The sequence below is a fragment of the Patella vulgata genome, chromosome 1 (genome assembly GCF_932274485.2).
Source record: "Patella vulgata chromosome 1, xgPatVulg1.2, whole genome shotgun sequence".
Taxonomy (NCBI): Eukaryota; Metazoa; Mollusca; class Gastropoda; family Patellidae; genus Patella; species Patella vulgata.
Window position 1 is genome coordinate 91,548,199 of NC_065879.2, and position 24,526 is coordinate 91,572,724.

General features: G+C 36.5%; 1 protein-coding gene across 2 annotated transcripts; it reads left to right on the forward strand.

Annotated features, from left to right (window-relative positions):
• The first annotated feature begins 359 nt into the window (after positions 1 to 359).
• On the forward strand, positions 360 to 20,799 carry LOC126817849 (uncharacterized). Of its 2 annotated transcripts, none has more exons than XM_050545016.1 (13): positions 360 to 465; positions 4,362 to 4,465; positions 9,805 to 9,932; positions 10,572 to 10,743; positions 11,026 to 11,165; positions 13,211 to 13,418; positions 14,083 to 14,201; positions 15,091 to 15,301; positions 15,905 to 16,060; positions 16,820 to 16,870; positions 18,642 to 18,692; positions 18,963 to 19,007; positions 19,808 to 20,799. In XM_050545016.1, the coding sequence occupies exons 2-13, from the start codon at positions 4,402 to 4,404 to the stop codon at positions 19,873 to 19,875; spliced, it is 1,413 nt and encodes a 470-aa protein (XP_050400973.1). In that variant the 5' UTR covers positions 360 to 465; positions 4,362 to 4,401; the 3' UTR covers positions 19,876 to 20,799. The 2 variants fall into 2 exon arrangements, with proteins under 2 accessions (XP_050400973.1, XP_050400982.1); XM_050545025.2 differs by lacking the exon at positions 360 to 465 and adding an exon at positions 655 to 774.
• Positions 20,800 to 24,526: the final 3,727 nt, after the last annotated feature.

The following is a 24,526-nucleotide window of genomic DNA, read 5'->3' on the forward strand; positions in this document are numbered from 1 at the left end:
AATAATAACTGGACGTATCAAAATGATACCTTTTTAATATTATAATAAGCCACCATTTGTGGGTGTCCTCGATGTGCTATTTACACGGTTCGAATAAAATATCAATTTTTGTATGCCCAAATTTTATTGAAAAGGTTGAGCTAGTTATTAAGTTTTAAGTTTAATTAATTAGTAAGTGGTTAGCGGGAATTGGCCCTCAATATTATAGATTATCAGTACAACCGTTCACTTTGATTTTTAATATTGTTAAGATAACCTTTTTAACACAAGTCTTGTGAGTGTGTTAACTCTTGCCTTATAAAGACATTTACTAGTTGAATAAGACTGTATAACTTTCAATAGATGTCGATTATTTAATGTTATAGCCTAACGGATAGGAATGCATTTCAAAATAGTAGGAGTTGATCACGTGACAGCAAGGAAGAATTCATGTCAAGACGAAAATGCGAGAAGCTATCTATCCTGGTAAGTTTTTCTTTATCTGTATTAATTCGCTCTATTTTATTTCAAAACATAAAGCCGTATTATACGGTGTCTGGATAAAACCAGACTTTTATTTTATAAAAATAAGGTGTAGGCGAAATTTACCTTTCGTTATCATGTACAGCACGTGGGTGATGCACTGTATATATCTCTAAAGGAACAGCAATAGACTATCAGGCCACCCAACGAAACAATTGACCCGAAATCTTAAAAGGGTTACGTGTTTGGATAAGCGTTTACGACGTTCACGTCCAAACGACTCAATATTTTGAGCTGAAATTTTGAGACAAGGTAAATAATCATTTCTCTACATTTTGACGCCTTAATGTCACACGTACACGGATTTGTACTTCCGAGGCTCTGTTACAATCGGAATGGCCCCTTTAAGTAAATAACATTCTGGTCACAAATAATGCTTTATTTAAACAACTTAGAAATGGATGCGAGAGCATTCAGAGTTTAATAATCATAATTATCTTAATTAAGTATTGTTTTAAATAACATTCCCTTAACAATTAATACTTTATTTACACAATTTAGAGGTTTAATAATTATCTTAATTTAGAGTAACTTTATGCACATTTCGTACCACTGTTTTTTTCACCGTGCATTAAAACATGTGAAAAACAATACATATTCAAACTTATGACCTTATTTAAATTAATTACATATTATAAACAAAACAACAAAAACAAACAGGCTTATCTATAATTAGCATTTTATTTCAATACACTATTGGCCACTTTCCAGAAAACACGGGTCAAATGAAATTGTTACAAGTTAAAATAATTTTATAAAACTTCTTTAGGACAGTAGTCAAGTTAGCTGTAGCCATTGTTAGAAAAATGAATGGTTTTTACTTGATAGTCTATACAGTTGAATTAAAAATAGAACACGCTCAATAACACCGAGATACGTGTATTCTTACAGTTAATCTCTCTGACAAGTACAATGTATACTAGACCATGTTTGACAACCGTCGACAGTTGATACGCTGTTTTCAGCAATTATTGCTGGGACGATATATACCAATGGCTGCACGTTAAAGATGCATTGGTGTTTGGAATTCGAACGCCACTTACTTTAGATGGGGTGGTGAATATTATCAACAAATACATGACCTATCTATGGGTAACCCACTGTCTGAAGTATTCATGACCAGTTTTGAAACGGGTGTATTACAGACCTCCCCTATCAAACCCCCGATGTTGGTATCGCAGCGTCGATGATGCATTTGTTGTCCGCAATAAACACCACCCAGAAACACTTACTCCAACACAAATGTATCAAATCAAATTGATGAAAGATGCAATTCAGAAAGCTTTAAATCTCAATCAGCAGCCCTTAGTGTCACCAAAAGCCATAACTGAACCTGAAAACATCATGACATTGGTAACGACTTTTAATCCAAGTCGATTCTAGAGAGGTGCCCTAAAATGAAGAACATCCTTCGGAATGAATGAAATGTGGAACCTCAGCTCCAACCTGGCTATATTGCGCCAAACATATGGTGACTATTATGTTAGTAAAATTTAAAATAAAATATAACTTTTATGCATATAAATATTAAATACAGAAATCGAATTTTTACCGTTGGCAGTCATTACATCGCATGTTTGCCCAACCGGTTTTATGTGGTAAAGTGTTAGACGTTTTAAAAGAGACAGGATTTTATCATAAATTTTAATTATATATATATATATATATATACTTTTTTTTATCTTTTCATCATTTACCGTGAAACAAAGTAGTGCAGCTTTGTAAGCTGCACTACTTTGTTTCACGGTAAATGATGAAAAGATAAAAAAAAGTATGCCGACACAAACTGATTTCAACACTGGTTTAATAACATTTTAAAGTACTTTTGGTCCGTTTTGGGACTATTCATAAATAAGGTCATTGTATAAAGATGGACAGTATAGTATATTTATACATATTTACATAATAACACTGTGGTTTTAATTGGCTATAATTACCATTGTCTATGGTTACATAGTATATCGTTAACTAATAGAAAAAAGGGACACACATGTGTTAATCTGTAGTATATGGGTTCAATTTATGAACAATGAGTGGAAGATAATCATGGGATAGATTTAAGAAAATTAATGAAGCTAATGGCCAATTGTTACTTATTGACTATTAAGTCGAGGAACATATTTAATAAAATGGTTTTCCATTAATTTCCTTTTCGTGGTGTCATCGACTTTCATTTTATAAAAAGCTCGTTGTTCGCTTTTCACCAATATGAAACTGCTCGTTGTTCGAGTAGAAAAACGAGTTGTAAGAATCTTTTCCCCAAGAGTTGAAGATTTATGAAACATTTAGGCTAATAAAAACCTACTCCCGGCGTAATCTCTCTAAAAGTGCCTTTATTATATTACTAATTCCATATCTGGTGAATAACGACCAACAAGCCAACTCGTTGTTCGTTATTCGCGAATACCAAACAACAAACTAGCTCCGTGTGCGTTATTCTCCAATATGAAACTGCTCGTTGTTCGAGTAGAAAAATAGGTTGTTAGAATCTTTTTCCCAAGACTTTGAAGATTTATGAACCAATTAGGCTAATAAAAACCCACTCCCGGCATAATCTCTCTAAAAGTGCCTTTATTATATTACTAATTCCATATCTTGTGAATAACGAACAACAAACTATAGTAGCTCGTTGTTCGTTATTCGACAATATGAAACAGCTCGTTGTTCGGGTAGAAAGAGGGGTTGTTAGAATCTATTTCCCAAGACTTTGAAGTTTTATAATCCAATTAGGCTCATAAAAACCCACGCCCGGCGTATTCCATACCGAACAACAAACTGGCTCGTTGTTCGTCATTCGCCAATATGAAACAGCTCGTTGTTTGGGTAGAAAGAGGGGTTGTTAGAATCTTTTTCCCAAGACTTTGAAGTTTTATAATCCAATTAGGCTCATAAAAACCCACTTCCGGCGTATTCCATACAAAAGTTCCTTTATTATATTACTAATTCCATATTTGGTGAATAACGAACAACCAACCAGCTCGTTGTTCGGTATTCGCGAATAACGAACAATGAGCTGGTTTGTTGTTCGTTATTCGTCAATATGAAACTGCTCGTTCTTCGAGTAGAAAAGGGGATTGTTAGAATCTTTGTCCCAAGACTTTGAAGATTTATGAACCAATTATGCTAATAAAAACCCACTCCCGGCATAATCTCTCTAAAAGTGCCTTTATTATATTACTAATTCCATATCTGGTGAATAACGAATAACAAACCAGCTCGTTGTTCGTTATTCGCGAATACCAAACAACAAACCAGTTCGTTATTGGCCAATATGAAACTGCTCGTTGTTCGGGTAGAAAGAGGGGTTGTTACAATCTTTGTCCCAAGACTTTGAAGTTTTATAATCCAATTAGGCTCATAAAAACCCACTCCCAGCTTATTCCCTACAAAATTGCCTTTATTATATTACTAATTCCATATCTGGTAAATAACGAACAACAAACAAGCTCGTTGTTCATTATTCGCGAATACCGAACAACAAACTAGCTCGTTGTTCGCCAATATGAACAGCTAGTTGTTCGGGTAGAATGAGGGTTTGTTAGAATCTATTTCCCAACACTTTGAAGTATTCTCTCTAAAAGTGCCTTTATTATATTACTAATTCCATACCTGGTGAATAACGAACAACAAACAAGCTCGGTGTTCGTTATTCGCGAATACCGAACAACAAACCAGCTCGTTGTCCATCTATTGATTTCTTCCCGGATTACTATTCATGTCGCTATGGCGACATTGCTTAGTATTACGTTATTGTTATGTTATGTCCCGATGAAAATATTAGCCAGTGATTAAACAATTAATAATGATATAGTTGTTCAATTCATACTATTGTTTTATAGAAATTTAATACTGAGAGCTGAAATATTTACCTTTATAATCATGGGTGATAGCAGTATGGGAATGTATACATTATTGATTTGTGGGCTTGTTAATTTATTTAAAGGTAAGTAAAACGTTGCAGATGAAATAAAACTACTGAGCCTTTTGTAATCTAAATATACTATTCAAAAAAAGTAGGGGATATTTGATTTTGGGGGCATAATACTAAAATATGCAAATGACTACGAAAAAAGTCACTATAGAACCTAACAGAAGAAACATTTCCAGTTACATGTGACGCCCAAACGCACCAATAACTACCGCATGGAATGCAGGTGATGCTTGGGATCATCATGGGGGTCCAACCCAAGATTTGCACGACTCTGACTTTGAATGTTACAGTCATTGTGGCATTGAATTCCAGGGTGGAAACATCAGTTTAATTGTTTTAGTGACCAGAAAACAAATTTTGATATGCGTCGGCTTACCCAAAATGAAAGGTTACGTGCCCTTGGCATGCTACAGATCGGCACAACACAGGCGGTTGTGGCGCGGACGATGAATGTTTCTCAGTCTGTCATAAGCAGGCTATGGTCCAGATACCGTGATACACAATCTGTACAGGACAGACCACGCTCAGGGCGACAACTCAAGCCCAGGATCGATTTATCCGTACCTTGGCCTTGAGAAATCGTGTCATCACAGAAAATCAGATCAGCGCTCGTCTTCAAACAGACACTGGTGTGAGAGTGAGTGGCCAGACGATTCGGAATCGACTGCATAGGGGTCACCTTCGCGCCCGACGTCCTCGCGTGATCCCTTGTTTGAGAGATCATCACATTCAGGCAAGACGTCGTTGGTGTAGGGATCGTCAACACTGGGATAATCGACGCTGGAGCAATGTGATGTTTTCAGATGAGTCAAGGTTCACTGTTGATTTTTTGGACAGACGTAGGAGGGTGTGGCGTCGTCGAAACGAGCGCTTCCAAGACGTTAACGTCATCAGACATGATCGATTTGGGGGTGGTTCTGTTATGGTGTGGGGAGGCATCACTGTTGCTGGAAGAACGGCTTTACATGTTGTTGCAGGGCGTGTTACAGGCCAGTACTACCGGGACAACATCTTGGCAGTCCATGTTGTGCCGTTCGCACGACGTCATGGCCGCCGTTTCATCTTCCAGGATGACAACGCAAGATGTCACAGGGCCAGGATCGTTACAGGTTACCTCCAACAACAGAACATCACCACATTACCTTGGCCAGCACTGAGTCCCGACCTCTCCCCCATCGAGCATGTCTGGGACATGCTTGGACAGAGGTTACGTCAACGTCAACAACGTCCTGCCAATGTCCAAGAACTTGCTGCTGCGTTGCAACAGGAATGGGACAATCTGGACCAAAATGACCTTAGACGTCTCATTAGGAGTATGCCACGTCGGATCAATGCTTGTTTGGCAAACAGAGGAGGATTTACCCGTTACTGACTTGATTGTGATGCTGTGGTAACTTTGATGTTTGACCCCGGGTATCATTTTACCCTTATAATGGTCAGTCTGTGCCTTACTTAGTCTAACGATCATTTGGAATAAATCGATGAATGTGAACTTCATTTCATTTTGTCATTTCTTTCTTCGTCAGTTTCATTAGGTGACTTTAATAACACTTAAAAATCAAATATCCCCTACTTTTTTTTGAATAGTATATATTTATATCGGAAATCCTAGTTTCAGATTAAACTGGATCAGGCTAGTGTTGGAATTTAGTACATTATTTTTCTGTGTTTCTATGTTTTGATAAATAAGGGCCTATAAATGTTGCGTGCATAGTAAGAAATCGTACAAATATTATGAATATTTGTAAAAAGCAATACGTAGCTGAAACATCACGATTTATTTAAATTTTTCATTGGTGTTAAGACTACTTCCCTGAGGTTGCTGACAATTGCTCTATAGATACTGACGTCGACGAAAATATTCCCAGGATATTATTAGTAGACCTTGCCGATTCAGCACGAATCAATGCGGTTGTTCACAGTTCTTTAGAAGTACATCAACGTCTGCCCAAGTTTTAGGACTCGTAGCAAACCGTACCTGGTGTGCGCCGAAGGATGGTGCCAAATTATTTCATTATACCAGAGAATCATGGATAGCATTGTCCACCATTCAACTGGGGATTTAATTAAAATCATATAAACGTCAATCGCTTATTTAATTGTGTTTGTGTTTTTGAATATAATAATAACAATGTCCTTTCTGTTTGTTTTTTTATCTCGGCATGCTGGGACGGCTTTTCACCCGATGATTATTCATCAGACATCTATTGTATGTTTAAAACGTGTGACCCACTTGTATTAAAGGCTGTTCAGCGTTAATGAGATAAATACATACTAATAGACCATAATAACTCATGACACTCTGAAGACTGTTTATGCCTTCGAACACGGTTTCAATTTCACCATGAGCAAATAAACCCGTTCTCTGCGCCGAAATTTATCGCATTATCGGGCCACATTCTTAACTTTGTAAATATATTTGAGTGATTTGGATGGATGTGTCTTTTCTGGTTAACTGAACTTTAAATAATCACTAATTGTTGTATACATATATGGGATTATATATGATATTGATTGAAAATTTTACATTTTCAAAATAACGTGTCATTTTTTCTGCGTATGGCTACCGGGGGTATGGATTGCAAAATGGTTTAATGCCTGCAAGTAAGATCATAAGGTATGTCATTGAACAAAGTGATAATAATAATACTTTATTACATATAGCATTAAGTTAAACAACTTATAGCCTTAAATTATACAATAATAGAATCAAAATTAAAAAGAAAAACAAAAAACAAAAATAATAATAGTTATTCACAAACAATAAATATACAATAAAATTAACTTTCAAGTTTAGGAAGGTAATGATGTACGTTGAGCAAAAGCGAAATATATAATTTTAGCTGTAGATATAATAAGTTTTTGATCAGTTGACGACATCAAAGAGACAAATTATAGATATTTGGACTAGTATAATACTTAGATGGTAAATACAATTCTCTTAAGGCATTATATGCAGGACAAATTAACAAAAAATGGTATTCATCTTCCAACGTCTTCAGTGTACAATATTTACATAATCTCTCTTTCCTGGGTGTATTTCAATATCTGCCAGTTTCTATGCAGAGCGAATGCGACAAGCATCTAAATTTACTGAGGGCTACTCTAAACTTCAGTTTGAGGTCATCAATGCATAGATAAAATTTAAATAGAGGTAAATCTGTGAACGAATTATATGTGCTTAACTTAGATGAAGCAAAACGTGAAGAATTCCATTCTTGGATAGATTGATCAAACAGTTTAGCTTTTAAAACCTTAAAATAAGGAAGATTAGAATCTTGATTCGTCCAGTAAAAGGAACAGCCAAGATTATCCAGTAAACTTTTAACATTGAACACCCATGTTTTATTACTGTATTTCCTGTCCAAATCCGAAACCCGTGAGTGGTTGTAAACAATGTATTTTAAACTACTCTTATCTGATAAAACATTTATCCAATATTTTAATATACAATTTAGTCTGGAGTAATATTGAGTTGTTCTTCCAAGCTCTCCATACACCGAAGCACTATGCGTAGAGGATTTTAAAAGTAATGTCCGTTTAGGGCTTTAGATGCAATAGATTTCTGACATTTGTTAAAATTACCATTGTAAAACAGTTCCACACCAAGATAATTAAAAGATTTAACAATTTCTACATTTTCATTAGCATACGTAAAATGAAATTTACCAACATTTAAGGAAGAGTTTTGAAAAATCATAATTTTTGTTTTTTCGGTGTTGACAGTTAAATTCCATTTTAAGCAATATTCATTTAATCTAATTAGCAGATGCTGTAAGCCTTTGGCGGAAGTGGACATTAATGTCGTATCATCGGCATACATTAGGGATGTTAATATCAGAGAATCAATAATGACAGGATCAATAACTTTATAATTCATAAATGAGTTAAAATCATTCAAATAAAATAAAAATAATAATGGTGATAGGTTATCTCCCTGTTTCCCGCCTGCATAAGATGGAAAACAATCTGAATAATTATTATTAAATTTTACACATAAATTTACATTACTAACATAGACTTTATACAGTTTACCATTTTTTCAGATATACCCAGTGATTTTAATTTTATAAACAATAGATTTCTATCAATTTTATCAAAACAATTCGAGTAATCTACAAAGCAACAAAATAATTTTTGACCTTTTGACAAGTACTTATTAATGATCAGATGCAGAATAAAAATACAATCTTCAGTGCTTTTTTTTGCTTGAAAGCCAAATTGGTTTTGTATAAGGATATTGTTATTGATAGCCCAAGACATTAAACGTTTATTAACGATAATTGAAAAAAGTTTACTAAATACATTGATTAAAGGTATGCCATGATAATTATTTACACTATTTACATCACCTTTATTAGGTACCGGAACTACTACACACTGTGACCAGTCTGATGGATATAAACTTGAGTTAAACAATAAATTATAAAAATTACATAAAGGAACAATTAAACTGTTACAGTTTTTAACTATTTGTGGAATAATACCGTCCCTCCCAGCGCTTTTACCCGATTTCAGTTTTGAAATAGCTTGTGTAACCTCCTGCGTAGTAATAACTTTATCTAAATCAGATTCGATAGTTTGCGACTGGAATGACTGTGTATAATTTTCAATTGTAGACTCATTATTTGTTTCATAGCAAACTGCGAACATACTACTGAAGTGGTCATGAAATTCCCCTAAAGATATGTTTGGATATTGATTAATCGCTGTGTTTTTTAGGGATTTGATGTGAAATGGAGCCGATTCTCCTGTTGTTCGTGACAAAGATTAGGGTGACCTGTCCAACCTCGTGAATTCGTGGGTTCTCCCCGCGTCCTCCAGACCCCTCCCCATAGGCGTAGGAGCTCAAAGTAATTCAGGGGGGGGGGGGCATAAGAGAAAATTGCCCGAAATCAATACCGTTTTTTCGGGCATACATATCATAAGAGAGCTTCGGGCATATTTTCGGGCATGCAGTGGACAAGAAAAAGACGAGAAAATACTTTTCGGGCAGTGTGGATCTCATAGAAATAAGTTAGTTATATTTTTTTCTCTAAACGTTAATAGAAAAAAAAGGTCGTCGAATTTTTCATTGCCCCCCCCCCCCCGTCTCCTACGCCTATGCCCCTCCTCCACTCCCACAGCTGAAGAACCCGACGCGCAAGCGAATTATTGAAATATTATTGAACCATATGTTAATCCCGAAATGACCTAGTTTGTGTCGAGTGGACACATTGATTTCCTTCCTATTTAGTGACCACATAGTTATGTGCTAATCATTTGTAGATATATTTCGTTATATTAGGTATAATATCACTCTAATGAAATTAATGGGAATGCTTTTTGGTGCAATGTCTTATTTTTTATAGCGGTAGAATCCCCGAAATTTGGAATAGGAACAGCAAACAACATCCAATCGGGTATAGTGGGTTTTGATGTTCAGCTTAAATGGAATGTACACGTAAACATTACTGGGGAACCTTACTCTATCTTTAAGGTAAATATTAAACATATCTTTAAATGCATATTGTACCTTGTAATAAACTAGATAAGTAGGCCCATGAAATGAGTAACCAAAAGAGAAAACGTCGAATTTCTAGCTAGACAAAATGTACTGGAAGTCTTTCACATCGGTTTGGACAATCTGAACAATTAATATTATCAACGAAAGGAAATAAACGATGTTTAAAGTCGTGTTGATAAAAACAGACATAATTTCGCGATGTTTATTATGTCCAGATAAATCTTTCGAAACTTCGGTTATATTTTCGTATCACGATCAAGGCTGAGAAGTAGGATCCACCTGGTAGATTGAAAACGAGTTGAACAGAGGGACACTTCGCATTACACAAGTAGCAATACAAATATAAATTAGCATGTTCAATATAACCGAAAATTACGTAGTGATAAATTAAAACTCCATTCAATGCGTATAACTCTTTAGCTTTGAAATTCATAGCTTCTGTGGAAGTATACATATACCTACTTTTACGACAATGCATGTCCAGGTTATAATCTAAACGAAAAGACAAATGTGGAAACTGCAATCCGCTTTTCGAACCGTTATTCATTTGAGTTATGTGACGGTTATTGGTCATTCGTTTACACGTTGGTTCTGTATTCATTCTCGTTTTAGGTTGAAAACAAGATAATCACGAAACTAGAGAACACTACAAAATATCTCCATCAACTAGATGGCACTAGGATTGTTCTGACTATTAAAGATGTTACATTAGATGATGCTGGTATATACAGGTGTAAATTGGATGATTCTGGTGACTATAAAGACATAGAACTAACAGTAGATGGTAAATACCTTATTTAGTTATTTATTTATTAGCGTAACCCCAAATGTCTATTGCTGTCGGGTAATTAAGTGAATTAGAATGAGTACCGTTTACCTACAGATTAAAATGGACTCCTGTGACGAATACAAATACAATTTGTGGTCATTGATAATTTTAAATGCCTTTTACGGATTTCAAGCTAAATACACAGGATTAAATTATATGTCCATCAAATTAATATATTGGCATAATATTGTCTTAAACGCTTCCTAATATTATAACTAAAACTGTTATGTTTTATAGATTGGGAATTTAAATGGATTTCGACAACAAATCCAGTGATATCAAGACTTAATAAAGACGGAGAATTGGTGTGGAAATATCAAAGTCTAAAGATCGTCAATGAAATCACCTTTATCCGCTACAACAATCTTACCAAAAACGTAATTATATCAAAACATTTTCTCGATATAGAGATAACGATAAATTGTATTAAATTAGGTGGTAACTGTATTGACAAATATCACCATATACCTTTATTGCTGCTTTAATAGCGTGGGGGGGGGGGGGTGTAACGTCCACTTGACACAAACTAGGTCGTTTCGGGAGTAATTTCAATAATTCGATTGCGCATAGGGGTCTCTTGCAGTGGGGGGGGGGGGGACTGGAGGACCCGGAGAAAAAGCCACGGGGCTGGACAGGCGACCCTACTCCTTGTCCCGTACAATCTGCTGCTTTAATAACTGTATTTATATACTCGGCCAAATTAAAAACTTGACACTGATGAATTTCAACAAATTTTTTTGTCTGGTAAGTCAAAATTTTTTTAAAGTGTTTCTAACGATAGTAAGTAGTAAGAAGCCTTTAATTTCATAAAATTGTAAAGTCACGTGGATCACGTGACTTTTGAGCATATAAAGATGAAAAACCTGAAAAAACACGTGCAAACACAAACTCGTGAGGTCAATCGATGCAAGTTTGCTTAAACTGAACACGCATACGTAACTTGAACTGGAAAAACAAATTAAAATTGTTATTTTCATCTTTGTTAGAAAATGCCGCGCCTTTCAAATGTAGAACGTCTACGTGCTATAGGCAGGCTCTATGCTGGTCAGTCTGTGGTCACTGTTGCAAGAGCCTTTAATTGTTCACGCCAGACAATAATTAATCTTAGAATGAGAGTGCTTCAAACTGGAACTATTGCCGACCGCCCAAGGGCGGGAGCGCCACGTGTGACGTCACTCCAGGAAGATCAAGCAATACGATTACGTCATCTTAGAAACAAATTTGTCACTGCAACCTCCACAAGTAGAGAGATGTTTGGTGGAAGGGTAAGTGCACAAACTGTTCGAAATCGCTTGCAGGCTGCTGGTCTTCGAGATCGGAGGCCCTATAATGGACCAATATTGACAGCTCTTCATCGCCGTAACCGACTTGTGTGGGCCACAAGACACATAAGATTTACTCAAAGACAGTGGAATTCGGTTGTCTTTAGTGACGAATCTCGATTCACTTTGAGATTTGCCGATGGCAGGGCACGAGTGTACCGCAGACGAGGTGAACGTTACGCTCAAGTATGCGTCAGAGAAGTTGACCGATTTGGTGGCGGTAGCGTCATGGTTTGGGGTTCTTTTTGTGCACATGGACGTTCTCCACTTGTGGTTGTCCAAGGGAACTTAAATGCTGTCCAGTACAGGGATCAGATTTTGCAACCTGTTCTTCTTCCGTTTATGCAGAGACATGGGCCTGGACTAACGTTTCAACAAGACAATGCTCGACCCCATACAGCAATTGCTACCCAGAATTTTTTGAGAAATGCCGGTGTCCAAGTCCTGGATTGGCCGTCGCTTAGCCCCGACCTTAATCCTATTGAACACATCTGGGACGAACTGGGTCGACGTGTTCGTCAGCAAGTGAATCCACCACTGACGTTGCAGGACCTTCAACATGCTCTTGCTGAGCAGTGGCGACGTCTTCCTCGGGTAGTGTTTACTAATGTTCTGAGATCCATGAGAAGACGTTGTGTGGCAGTACGAGACGCTAGAGGAGGCCACAACCGTTACTAAACACTTATTCCGATTGTTCTCCAAGTCTGTGAATTTCATTTTGGGGGGTACTGTGACATCACGAACGTTATCAATGTCAAGGACTTTCGGCGAGACGTATTCTTGCTTTCTGTTGATGTCAAGGTCGTCTGTGCACAACATAACACTAAAATAGTTGCCTTAAACCAAATATTAAAAATCTAGTCCCAAAAATCCCGAGTGTCAAGTTTTTAATTTGGCTGACCATATATTCATTAATCACGGGTTGAGCATCTGAAATTCAATGACCCGATTTTAATTAGCCTTTTGGAATCTGCTTGGTCGGAGTCCTACCGTAAGTGTCTTTTCGGCCAATTCAGTTATCCTGTTTCAGTCTATAGTCCGTGCGAACGACATTGATTTATGAATTATCGATAGGGATAACTGTATGTTGATATTTTCAGGAATATCAACTTGGCGTTTGGACAACTAAAGGTGGTTTTACATCTGATGTCAGTAATGTTAAGATGGTCAAGACAACAAATAAAGAAGTAGTCGAATTACGTTTGGCACTGGGGAAACCCACGAAAGATGATTTCAACCTCATCTACATCTGCCAAATATCTGATGGAGCAAACGTTAATCAGAATGGAATAAAACTGGAGATGGAAAGTAAGTGTAAATTGTATATCTGTCTAGCAATATGTCGATATTTAAATAAATTGGTAAATGAAAATTGCTTTCGCATAATTTAAAGAGACAATAACACTCTTGCTGGCTTGAAAGCTCCAGAAAATAAATAATATTTCTGTCTAAGTACAGGTGTCCTACCTGTTGTGTAAATTATCCATTACATCCTATTTTACTTGTCCAGAGGGTTCGAAAACATTTTTAAATCGAAGTTTCATTTGAAAAGGTTTACGTTAGACGTTTCAAACCATTATGTTGAATTTTTCAAAATTTTTAAATAAGGTGTGTTAAGATGAAACTTGTATCATCAATTAATTGAAATATTCTAAAATAGTACAATTTGTTGACCAGAATAAAGATTGGGACATATTATTCAGTTACAACAAGAGTGGCATTGGGCCTTTAAATAATAATTGACAATGAACACTTACCATTTCAAAATGGCGTTTCTGTTGTTCATGGTGCAGGACAGGGGAGTGACAAAGAAAAGCAACGAAGAATGTCAGATGAAACGAAATTCAATTAAAGTATACCCAATTGTGGCGTAAGATTTCAGTTTTGAAAATAACTTAATAGATTAATGGTTGCTTTCATTAATTGCAACGGACAATTATTAAATGTGTGATGATTTAATGTTATGTTTTAGAACCTAAAGTGTACAGCAACAAACCGGTAATTAAAGATGATGAAATTGAATTTGAATGGCATTATGAATATGATTATCCCGCCCGTGCCATTATCTTTACTCGACATTTAAATGTAGAGGTAAGCTGACAACTCTTGCATTATTCATTTATTGATATGACGATTCGTTTTCTCTGGGTCCTTCGGTTTCCTCCCACCCCATGTGATTTATTGAAATCAAATTGAATCATGTGTTATTCCCGACTGAACTAGTTTGTGTCGATAGGACGTTAAATTATCTATGTCTCTTCTCTAGACAACCACCTCATCGAGAAATTTGACTGCTAATTTCTAGCTAGCCTGGCAATCCTTAATCTTTATTTTAAGGATTTCCTCACCAGCAGGGGGCTGGATGGCCGAATGGTTAGCACGTGCGCGCTGTATCTAGGGTCTGCCATTGAGTCAACTTGCGTTCTTTCGATTCTCCGGTTGTACGTGACAAGGAGTAAGGTCGCCTATCGAACCTCGTGGGTTTTCTCCGGGTCCTCCAACTGCTAGAGACCCCTACGCGAGTGGACGTTAAACCCCATCCGCCCATCTCTCTCTCTCTCTCCTCAGCAGCCACAGCTGGAAAAATAATTTATCGTAGAAAATATATTATGGTACGCTTATTTTTGTTGTGGTTGTGGATAAGCTTTTTAATTATTGATCTGTAAAAACAAAACAAAATGGGCGCCGAGAACCTAAATGATGGAAAAAAAGACCTTTCACTGTCTCATAATGAAAGCCCGTATGTTTGTAGAGGATAGCAGATATTTTTATACAAATAATTTAACCAGATACTAACGCATCTATTGTAAACACAACTTTAAACTCCGTACTCTTCTTGAGCAAAGTTTAAGGGGGTTTTACGAGAATTGTGTATAGAAGTTAAATACCCAAATTTGACGACAAGTAATTACAACTGTCGTCAAAGATATATCGAATGTTTAATTTTGTATTACCCTTTTTATTTGATGTGTGTAAAAAGCTTCTTAACGTCGGATACTGGATAGAAGAGAGGTTTAAACCAACGCTAGATGGTGGCCAAGATCGGGTGAAATTTAACAAGAAAGATCTACAAGGAGGCGCAGACATAACTCTAAAATTATTGAATATAACCAAGGATGATTTCAATTACAATTATACCTGTAAATGTGTATTTGTTGATAGGAAATCCGCAGCTGCTGATGTGGGGATTAGTGAGTAAATATATATATACCCCCTCGTCTCCGTTAATCAAAATGTACAATTGACGTTAATCTTATTGCAATTATGGATATGACCACACATGACATGCAAATGTGACTGAAAGTGTAACTTTACCAAATGAGTAAACATATAATCCGGGGAAAAGCATGATGTTAAAAAAAACTGGCATAACGGTTATTCTTATCTTATTGTGAGTTAGTGTGGGTATAGCTAACACGTTTCATCCGATTACCATATATGAGCCCTAACAACCATATAAATCTTGCTATTTATTGTTGCTGCTTTCTGTCTTATATGAACAAAAACACTTTTCGTCTTTAATCAATCAGTTTACTACAACTTCTTTGCAATATGTGTTCAATATGGGTTCCTCCTGTAGCCCTGGCTTTACCACTCTATTAGATATTACATATACTTATGTATTTGTTTTTACAAACGTGAAAAATGATATCAACAATATATCAAAAGATATATTTATATATATTATATAATTATAAATACATTGAGTAAATAAATAAATTATATTTGCGTCTTTTTGTTTAAACTAAATATAACCATTCCAAGTCATTAAAGTTTTCATTGAACATTTTCAGTGCCAGTTTCCTTGTCTGGCATGTCGGACAAGCAGCCAAATGGAACAAATGGGGATACATTGTTAAGTTCGGATGACGGTGGGATGATTATCGCTGCAGTGGTAACTACAGTGGTGATGGCACCAATAACGGTGATAGCGGTTGTTCTACTATACAGTGAGTGTGGCCCATTAAAGTCCTTCGCTTTTATTATATTCATACGTTTGTTTCGGTCATTCATGTTAATCTTATGGGTTTGTTAGACCTTAAACAAAGTCACGATCTTGAATAATGGGGCGTTTGTTGGAGAGGGAGCGAGAGAGAGAGAGAGAAATTGGGTTTAACGTCCACTCGACATAAACTACGTCATTTCGGGACTAACATATGGTTTAATTTTATTTCAATAATTCGCTTGCGCATAGGGGTCTTTAGCAGTGGGGGGACATCGGAGGACCCGGAGAAAACCCACGAGGCTGGACACGCGACCCTACTCCTTGTCACGTACAACTGGGTTTTCGAAACCACGCTAGTTGCTACAATGACAGGCCGTATGATACAGCACGCACGTGTTAACAATTCGGCCATCCAACCCCCCATGTTAATTTGGCATTTAATAGGTATTCTAATGGTCAACTGCTCAAGAAGGTTTGCAGGTGTTTGGGAAAGTTGGACAATGAAACATTTATCAAATATTTTATATTTATTATGCTGGAACATTAATCGTTTATCCTACCATCTTGTTGATAACAAACAGGGATATAAGGGGGTCTGAGAAGATATCTTGTGGAACTCTACACTCTATAAACATTATTGTGGATTGTATTTAGTCGAACGTCTGTCTTTATTTTTGCAAGTCCAATATGTTGTGGAACTCCTGTGGTGAACTATTCCGTACAGTTGACAAGAATCTACTAATTGATATTTACATTATTTTAGGACGATGTTATTCACAACGGTATAGACCGGTGGAAAATAAACAAATTGAAGGTAGGACACAATTAGTTGATTCACTATTTGTAAGGCATTTCCTTAAATATGCCCCAAACCTTGCCATCAATGAAGAGCGAAAGATAACGCCTCCGTTTTATACTTTGGGGGTTTCAAATTGATTCTACAAACAATACTATTTGCACTGTATATCATTCTGAAAACATTCTATTACGTGCACGCTAATGTGCATACGGAGCATCGGGATTCATCCGGACGAATGTACGTTTTCCCTTGCCAGACCCTCTGTCTGCATAACACGCCGGAAAGCCATGAGGGACTTTTTTTCCGAGAACACCGGGAGCAAAACTGAGACTTCTTGGTTTGAGGTCCCAGGTCTTACTTACTGAGTCACCGCGGCTCCATCTATGGAACAAGTTTGCTTGCTAATTGTCTTAATTAGGAAGTCAACATTCTGTTTTATTACTACTTTGCCTGTAAAGTATATGCCGAAATCTAAATTGTTAATCGCTAGTAACGTATGTGCCGAAATCCTAAATTGTTCAAAGTAAACCTTTTGCTTCGGGGGAAGGGACATATTTTTCACCATGATTCTTCTTTGATCGCCAAAAGGAACCATTTCTTGCCACATCCGACACAAATTTATAAAAATCCAACACTATTTTCATGTAGAATTGTGCGATACAAAAACAACTTTCATTAGAATTGGTCGCCATTATCAAACTCACGCTCAACCAGTATTCCAAATTTAGGAATGGAATTTTACCGTAAACGAAATTTTGTGCTGTACATGAGTATAACACATAGAATATTTAAAATATTTTATGAAGGTCAATGTAAAGTGTTGTTCTATTTTGTAGATTTTATGTAATAATTGTTCATGTATGTTGAATAAAATAACTTTAGTGACTATGTACAGCACGAATTTTCGTTTACGGTAAAATGCCGAAATCATCTTGTGAATTATCAGGAAACGTTTTTCATATAGAATTCTGAAAGTGAAAGTGGGGAGCTATCCAAACAGTCGACCTGTTGTGATTTATTCGATCTCCATAGTGGGAACAGTTTTTTTTTTTGTTTTTTTTTTAATATTTTTATTCAAGATGTCTGAATGGGATTGGGGAGTAGGCTTGGCTTATGTAAAACCTCTCTCTGTAGGGACAGTTGACAATAATCCACTAATTAATATTTACATATAATTTGTTATATCAATTCTTTACCGAACGACGTAATGCACAATCGTATGAACCGGTACACAAAACAGATATTTTAGTTGTTTCACTATGAGGAAGACATTTTCTAAATATAAATTGTGTAAGATTTAGATAGTTCAGAAATAGATAACGAAAAACGAATACATTGAAAATTTCAATTAAAAATACTTTACAGGTCAAGATTATGGCTGTTTAAAGATGTAACATGGGTGATCGTCTATTGTTGTAGAAACGGTTCTTGACAACCGAGACTAGGTCTCCATTATCCATGATTTTTTAAAAAATCTCGTGGGTGTTCTAATTCATCTAATGGTCTAGAGAGACGATTACAGACTTGTGTGATCGAATGTTTAAATAATAATCTATATTGCATTTGAAGCCAGGAAAAAGACCCATAATAGGCAGATTTAGCTCTTACATAATGCATCTTTAATACAGGACGGAACATTTTCTCCCCCATTGATGAGATATTTAAAACATTATATTTATACAATCTAAGACAGGTAGTTGGAAACTGATTGTTCATGTGCTCTTATTTTTCACTATATATGTGATTCTATGGAACTTTGGATTCTTATAATGCCCTTTATTTACAGAACGAGATGAAGAATACAATCTTCACGCTGCAATAAATGAAGATTTTGAAGGTAAATTTATAGTTGTGCATAAACATTTCTATTCATAAATCATAACATATCGCATATAGCACACAGCATGAATTGTATATTTATAAACGCGTGTATTCATAATTTATCAAATAGAACATTGTATACAACATGAATTATTTGTCTTATATATGCAAATAATTTAATTTAAATGTTAGAAGTGTTCAATTTTAAGACATTTGATAGAAAAATCTAAGACAAATACAATTTGAAATTATGTTACAACTTTTTATCCTTAAATTATCTTTACAGAAACAGAGGACGAAAATGAACCTGTACAAAATGAAGACAGTGGAGGTATGCTTTCATTATTTTGGGCCAAGAATTTTTATTCATGTCGTAAACTGTTTTATATCAAAATAAAGTCAGTCATTGTGTGCGGGAATTTGGCAAGATTTCTATTTTTGGTATTAGGATGCTTCCACCTGTGTCACAACGAGGTCGTAGCAAATATTGACGAATTATTTTACATTGATATTTTATTTAATTAACAAATTTACGAAGACAAGGTGACTCACATTGTAGTTCATATACGTTTCTGAAAATTAGATTAAAATTCAAGATGAGCATTATTGTATATATTCAAATCTATGAACAGATGTTTAGTGAATAATAACCTGATATCAATATATGTTATCGTTTCCATGTCAAAGCAATTCGCAATCTTAACAATTTATTTTCAATAGTTTATCTTCGATATCAATTGATGTCTTATCACCTAACTACGTACATAAAACAGGGCGACTACTGAATTCTAACTCCTGGTGCAACGTGTGATATTACGATAGTCTATATGGCAGGCGTTACATACACTATATACAGATATAATCATATGTTAGCTGTCATCTTTATCAAAATATCCCGGCGCGGGTTTACAAAGTATCCTTGATCTTATAGTTTCCTAGAATACATGCTGCACTCAAGGTTGAAACAAACTTTGCAAATACCCTTCAAATAATAACAATGGGCAGCTCAGCTCCTAAAATAATCTCGACTATATAAACCATGGAATCTTTAATCCTTGGGTTTGTTGGGATCCCACACTTTAATTATATTAATGAGAATAGTAAATAAAATAGGCCTTCTATTTATTACAGACGATGTTGATCCTACTTCCACAGATCCTGAACAAACTTTGATTAGAAGAAGACCAATGAAGGTGTAACAATTACTATCGATACCGATAAACCCTAGATACCTGGCACTATATTTCCGAGCTAAAATTATATACCCCTAAGTGCTTTGGATTTTTTTTTATTAAGAGTACAAATGATAAAACAGTAAAGATCGGTTTTCGACCTGTCCCATTATTTCACGAATTCTAAAATGTGCTTATTATTATTTTCTTTTTTTTGTGCAATACGTAATTAATAGCTTAATTCTAGTGAATCGATTATTTTGTATTTCATTTATTGAAGTTTTGGATTTGTAATGTCATAGTGTATATAGTACGCCGATTATATCTTTCATGTACATTTATATTGTTAGTTTATTCGGATTTAATGTTTTAGACATTTCAAATATATTTTGTTTTAAAAAGTAAAGTATAATTTAGATACTCGTAAATAGCAGTATTATGTACAATTGATAGCGTTGTACGATAAACATTCGATAAAATTCGAGTTCATATCGAATGTGAAGAACAAATAACTTACGAGTTCACGTTCAGATCTCTAGTAATATAGTTACGTCATTACACATCATTAATAATGAGAGAGCCTCTCAAAACTTTTCATTATCACACATTTCTAGAATTCCTGTTATTTTGATAATTGCTTATTTAAGTGAATGCATATTTTATAAATGCATATTTTGATATTGCATACTTTATTATTAGATATTCCATAATAACATATTCAGTAATTGCATGTTTTATATTTGCATATTTACTATATATGTTATACATCATTATAACCTCTTGAGACATTAAAGACACCATGTTTTAACAACCTATTCTTATTATTTAGGTAAATATTATTTGACAAATAACTTAAAGTGTTGGGTCACATCACCCAAGACAAAATAAGGGCACATTCTCAGTATCACCAAACGGGTTTAATGACACGAAAGATAAACAAAATTATACATTGTGAGTACGTTTTAAGGTATTAGAGATAATAGAGATTTACAATAATCTAAACGCGAGGCTGTTCTGCTCCAGCTGGGCCAACGAATGTTGCCATATGCCATACAGTGTGCTATGAGGGAAGATTTTGACCGGACAGCGGCACTATGTTACTGCCAAGGCATATTTTACGTGTACGTCAATGTATACATGGGACGTCGGTTTTTTTGTGCTATCCGAACATCTAGACAGTTGTCATTGTCAGGCCCTCGGCTTGCACCACTGAAAAAGAGAAACAAAGTCGGAAAATACAGATGAACATTATCGGCCAGTGCAGAGATCGCAAACGCGACCTCCAGGCTAGCGAGCCAGCATTTTACCCCCCGCCCCCACCCCATATTTTTGAAATAAACCGAGACAGAGCAGATCCATCGATGGCAAAACAATGTTTAAGACGGTGCATATATTCACAACCTGTGAAATCTTGTTGAAACGTCAGTGTAATTAACTATACTGAGCGCCATGAAAAACGCATCACTTTTTTTTCCCAAATATTTTATTACTAGGTGGTTTTGTATGTATAATATTATATGCAATACTATGAACTATTGTTTCACACAATGCTCCCAAACGCAAAAAATATCGGCCCGTGTGCAAAAAAAAAAAAATTGCACGAGATGCACATGAAATCCCCAATATTCACGTGCAGCATTATGTGTGAGCCCTTTAAAAGCATGTTTTCAACTTAATGTGCAGTACATGGACTGTGAAACGTCAATCTGTCGTAATTTGTTGTTGGACGTGTGAAGGAATCGAGCTAGAGATGCCGAGACTTACTGAAAATCAACGGAATGAAGCCATGGTAATGTCCAGGGCTGGCATGTCTACACGTGCTATTGCCAGACACTTCAATTGTCATCAGTCCACTATTGTAAGGTTGGTGGAACGTGTTCGAGTTACTGGATCAACACGTGACCGTCAACGTCCTGGTCCACAACGCGTTACAACCCAGACTCAAGACCGCTACATCCGGGTCACTCATCTGCGTGGCAGATTCCGCCCAGGGACCAGTAAGTGCCAACACCGTAAGACGTCGTTTAAGAGAAGTAGGACTCCGTGCACGACGACCTTATGTTGGAGCGGCGTTTGATATGGGCTCAAGGACACCAGACATGGACTGTGAAACGTCAATCTGTCGTAATTTGTTGTTGGACGTGTGAAGGAATCGAGCTAGAGATGCCGAGACTTACTGAAAATCAACGGAATGAAGCCATGGGAATGTCCAGGGCTGGCATGTCTACACGTGCTATTGCCAGACACTTCAATTGTCATCAGTCCACTATTGTAAGGTTGGTATGGGCTCAAGGACACCAGACATGGAGAAGAGTAGACTGGCAAAGTGTGCTCTTCAGTAATGAAAGTCGCTTTCATCTTTATGACGCTGATGGCCGTCAACGTGTGTGAAGACGTCATAGGGAACGTCTTGCAGATTGCTGCGTCTTCGAAACGAATAGATGGGGTGGGGGAAGTGTAATGGTGTGGGGAGGCTTCACATTTCATCACCGGACCGCCCTACACATTTGCAGGGGTCGCGTTAATGCTGTAGCCTACCGTGATGATGTCTTGCAACCAATTGTTGTTCCGATGATTCGAGCGCACCCACAACTTCAGCACTTCCAACAGGATAATGCACGTCCGCATACCGCCCGTTTTAGTATGGACTACCTAGCTGCTAACATCAATGTCTTGGACTTGCCAGCCATGTCTCCGGACATGGCACCGATAGAACATGTCAGGGATTAGATTGGACGCCGTCTGTATCGGAGACCACAGATGCACACCATTGCTGCTTTAGAAGCTGCTCTTGTCAAAGAATGGAACAGTTTGCCCCAGGCCTTCTTTCAAATATTGGTAAATTCCATGCGACGTCGCTGCACAGCGTGCGTAAGAGCCCGTGGAGGACACACGCGCTACTGACATCTGTGTCGTACTTTTGGTTTTGACCCCTCTGACTTTGTACCGTTGATTACAGATTAAACATCCATAAGTGTACAAATGTGTTGTTATTGATGTGTTCCCATTTGAATATTGTTCACAATAAGAAGCTAAATAAATAAGATATGTTTACAGGATCATTTTGTCATACGAAAAACTATTTGATGCGTTTTCCATGGCGCTCAGTATATATAGTAAATAAACAGTTTCATCCGTCCGTCCGTCTTTCTGTCTGTCCTTTGATTGGAGCTAGACTGCGTTGGTGTTATTGGGCAAATACCTTGATGGAGTTCCCTACTTAGGGTAAGCCGAGATAAGTAATTTGATTGGCTGATGCTTTGGGGCACGATAACATTGGTTCTAATTAAGTGAATATGGTGAAACTTGGTGTATAGTTTCAAAACATCAATACCTTGACTAAGTTCGATAATGAACATTTTCTGCTTACGTTCAGCAGAGCCATAAGAAATTTTATTTGTTGAGACTTTGGAGCTCGACAACTTTGATTCTAATTGAGCGATCATGTATAGTTTCATTACATCAATACCTTAACAAATTTCGATGCTGATTAGTCAAGGTAGGGGTTTGAATCTGATTGGTCGAAAGTTTGGAACACAATAACCCTCCATGTTCAAACGTGGTGTAGGTATCTGTGAATGCCTTGACTAAGGCTAAGCAGAGATACGCAATTGGATTTTTTTAATAACTTTGGTTCTTATTGGATGATGGCGACGAAACTCTGGGTATAGATTCATTAAATCAATAACCTTCTATGCGTTTAATTTAGGTAGAATGTTTAAACTTGATGTAGATGTTCATTGGGTGAATGACTTGACTGGGTCCGAGTATTAACAATTTCGCTAAAGCTAAGCAGAGCTAAGAAATTTCATTTGTCGACGCTTTAGGACAAGATAATTTTGATTCTAACTGATGGGCAGTGATGAAACTTAGTGTATAGTTTCACTAACAAGTACTTCAAATCCTTGAATGAGTTTCATTCTGAAAATGTTATGCTTAGATTAAATATAGATAAACAGTTTGATTGCGCGATACTTTTGAAAAAAATAAATGTGCAAATAATTGAAATGTGTCGTGTATCTATTTTGGTATTTCGGCAGGTGACATCAGCCTCACAGTTGGCTTGTTTATTTGACAATGTTTCAATTATTAAATGCCACCGAAAGACAATATGGATGCACATTTGCATTTTAGATTAAAGATCTTCGAAACGTCTGACACTATGAGTCTCTCAATCAGCCCGCCCTATTACAAGAAGAGTATCTCGGCAATTACTTGACATACTGAACACAGCACGACCTCTCTCAAAATGGAGAGATCCGAATACAGAGCCGTGATTAAGTATCTTCATTTGAAAAATGTTCCTTAAAAGCAAGTTCATGATCACATGACACAAGCAATACGTTTCACTGCTCCTTCGTTAGTACAGTGATCTGCTGAATTTACAAGAAGCAGCGATCTGGTCACCCGAGAAAATGAAATGAAATGAAATAGGGTTTGACGTCTTTCGGCACCGACTGAGCTAATGAAGACAGGAATACGCCATGCATTGTGTAATGAGGAACATTTGCCCGGACAACGGCGCTACGTCCCGTATTGTAAAGGGTTTGTGTACGTGCGCAACAACGTGTACACGTGACCACGGGTTTTCGTCTCATCGACTAGAGAACTGTACTTTCCAGGCCCTCAATCCCGCAACACTAAAAAGGGAAAACGCGCCATAAAGACCACTGAGCTT

Coding starts and splice junctions, on each gene's coding strand:
- LOC126817849 (XM_050545016.1), top strand. CDS start 4,402: ATGGGTGATAGCAGTATGGGAATGTATACATTATTGATTTGTGGGCTT. Junction 13,419..14,082: donor AATAAAACTGGAGATGGAAA/GTAAGTGTAAAT, acceptor GTTATGTTTTAG/AACCTAAAGTGTACAGCAAC. Junction 14,202..15,090: donor CTCGACATTTAAATGTAGAG/GTAAGCTGACAA, acceptor GTGTGTAAAAAG/CTTCTTAACGTCGGATACTG.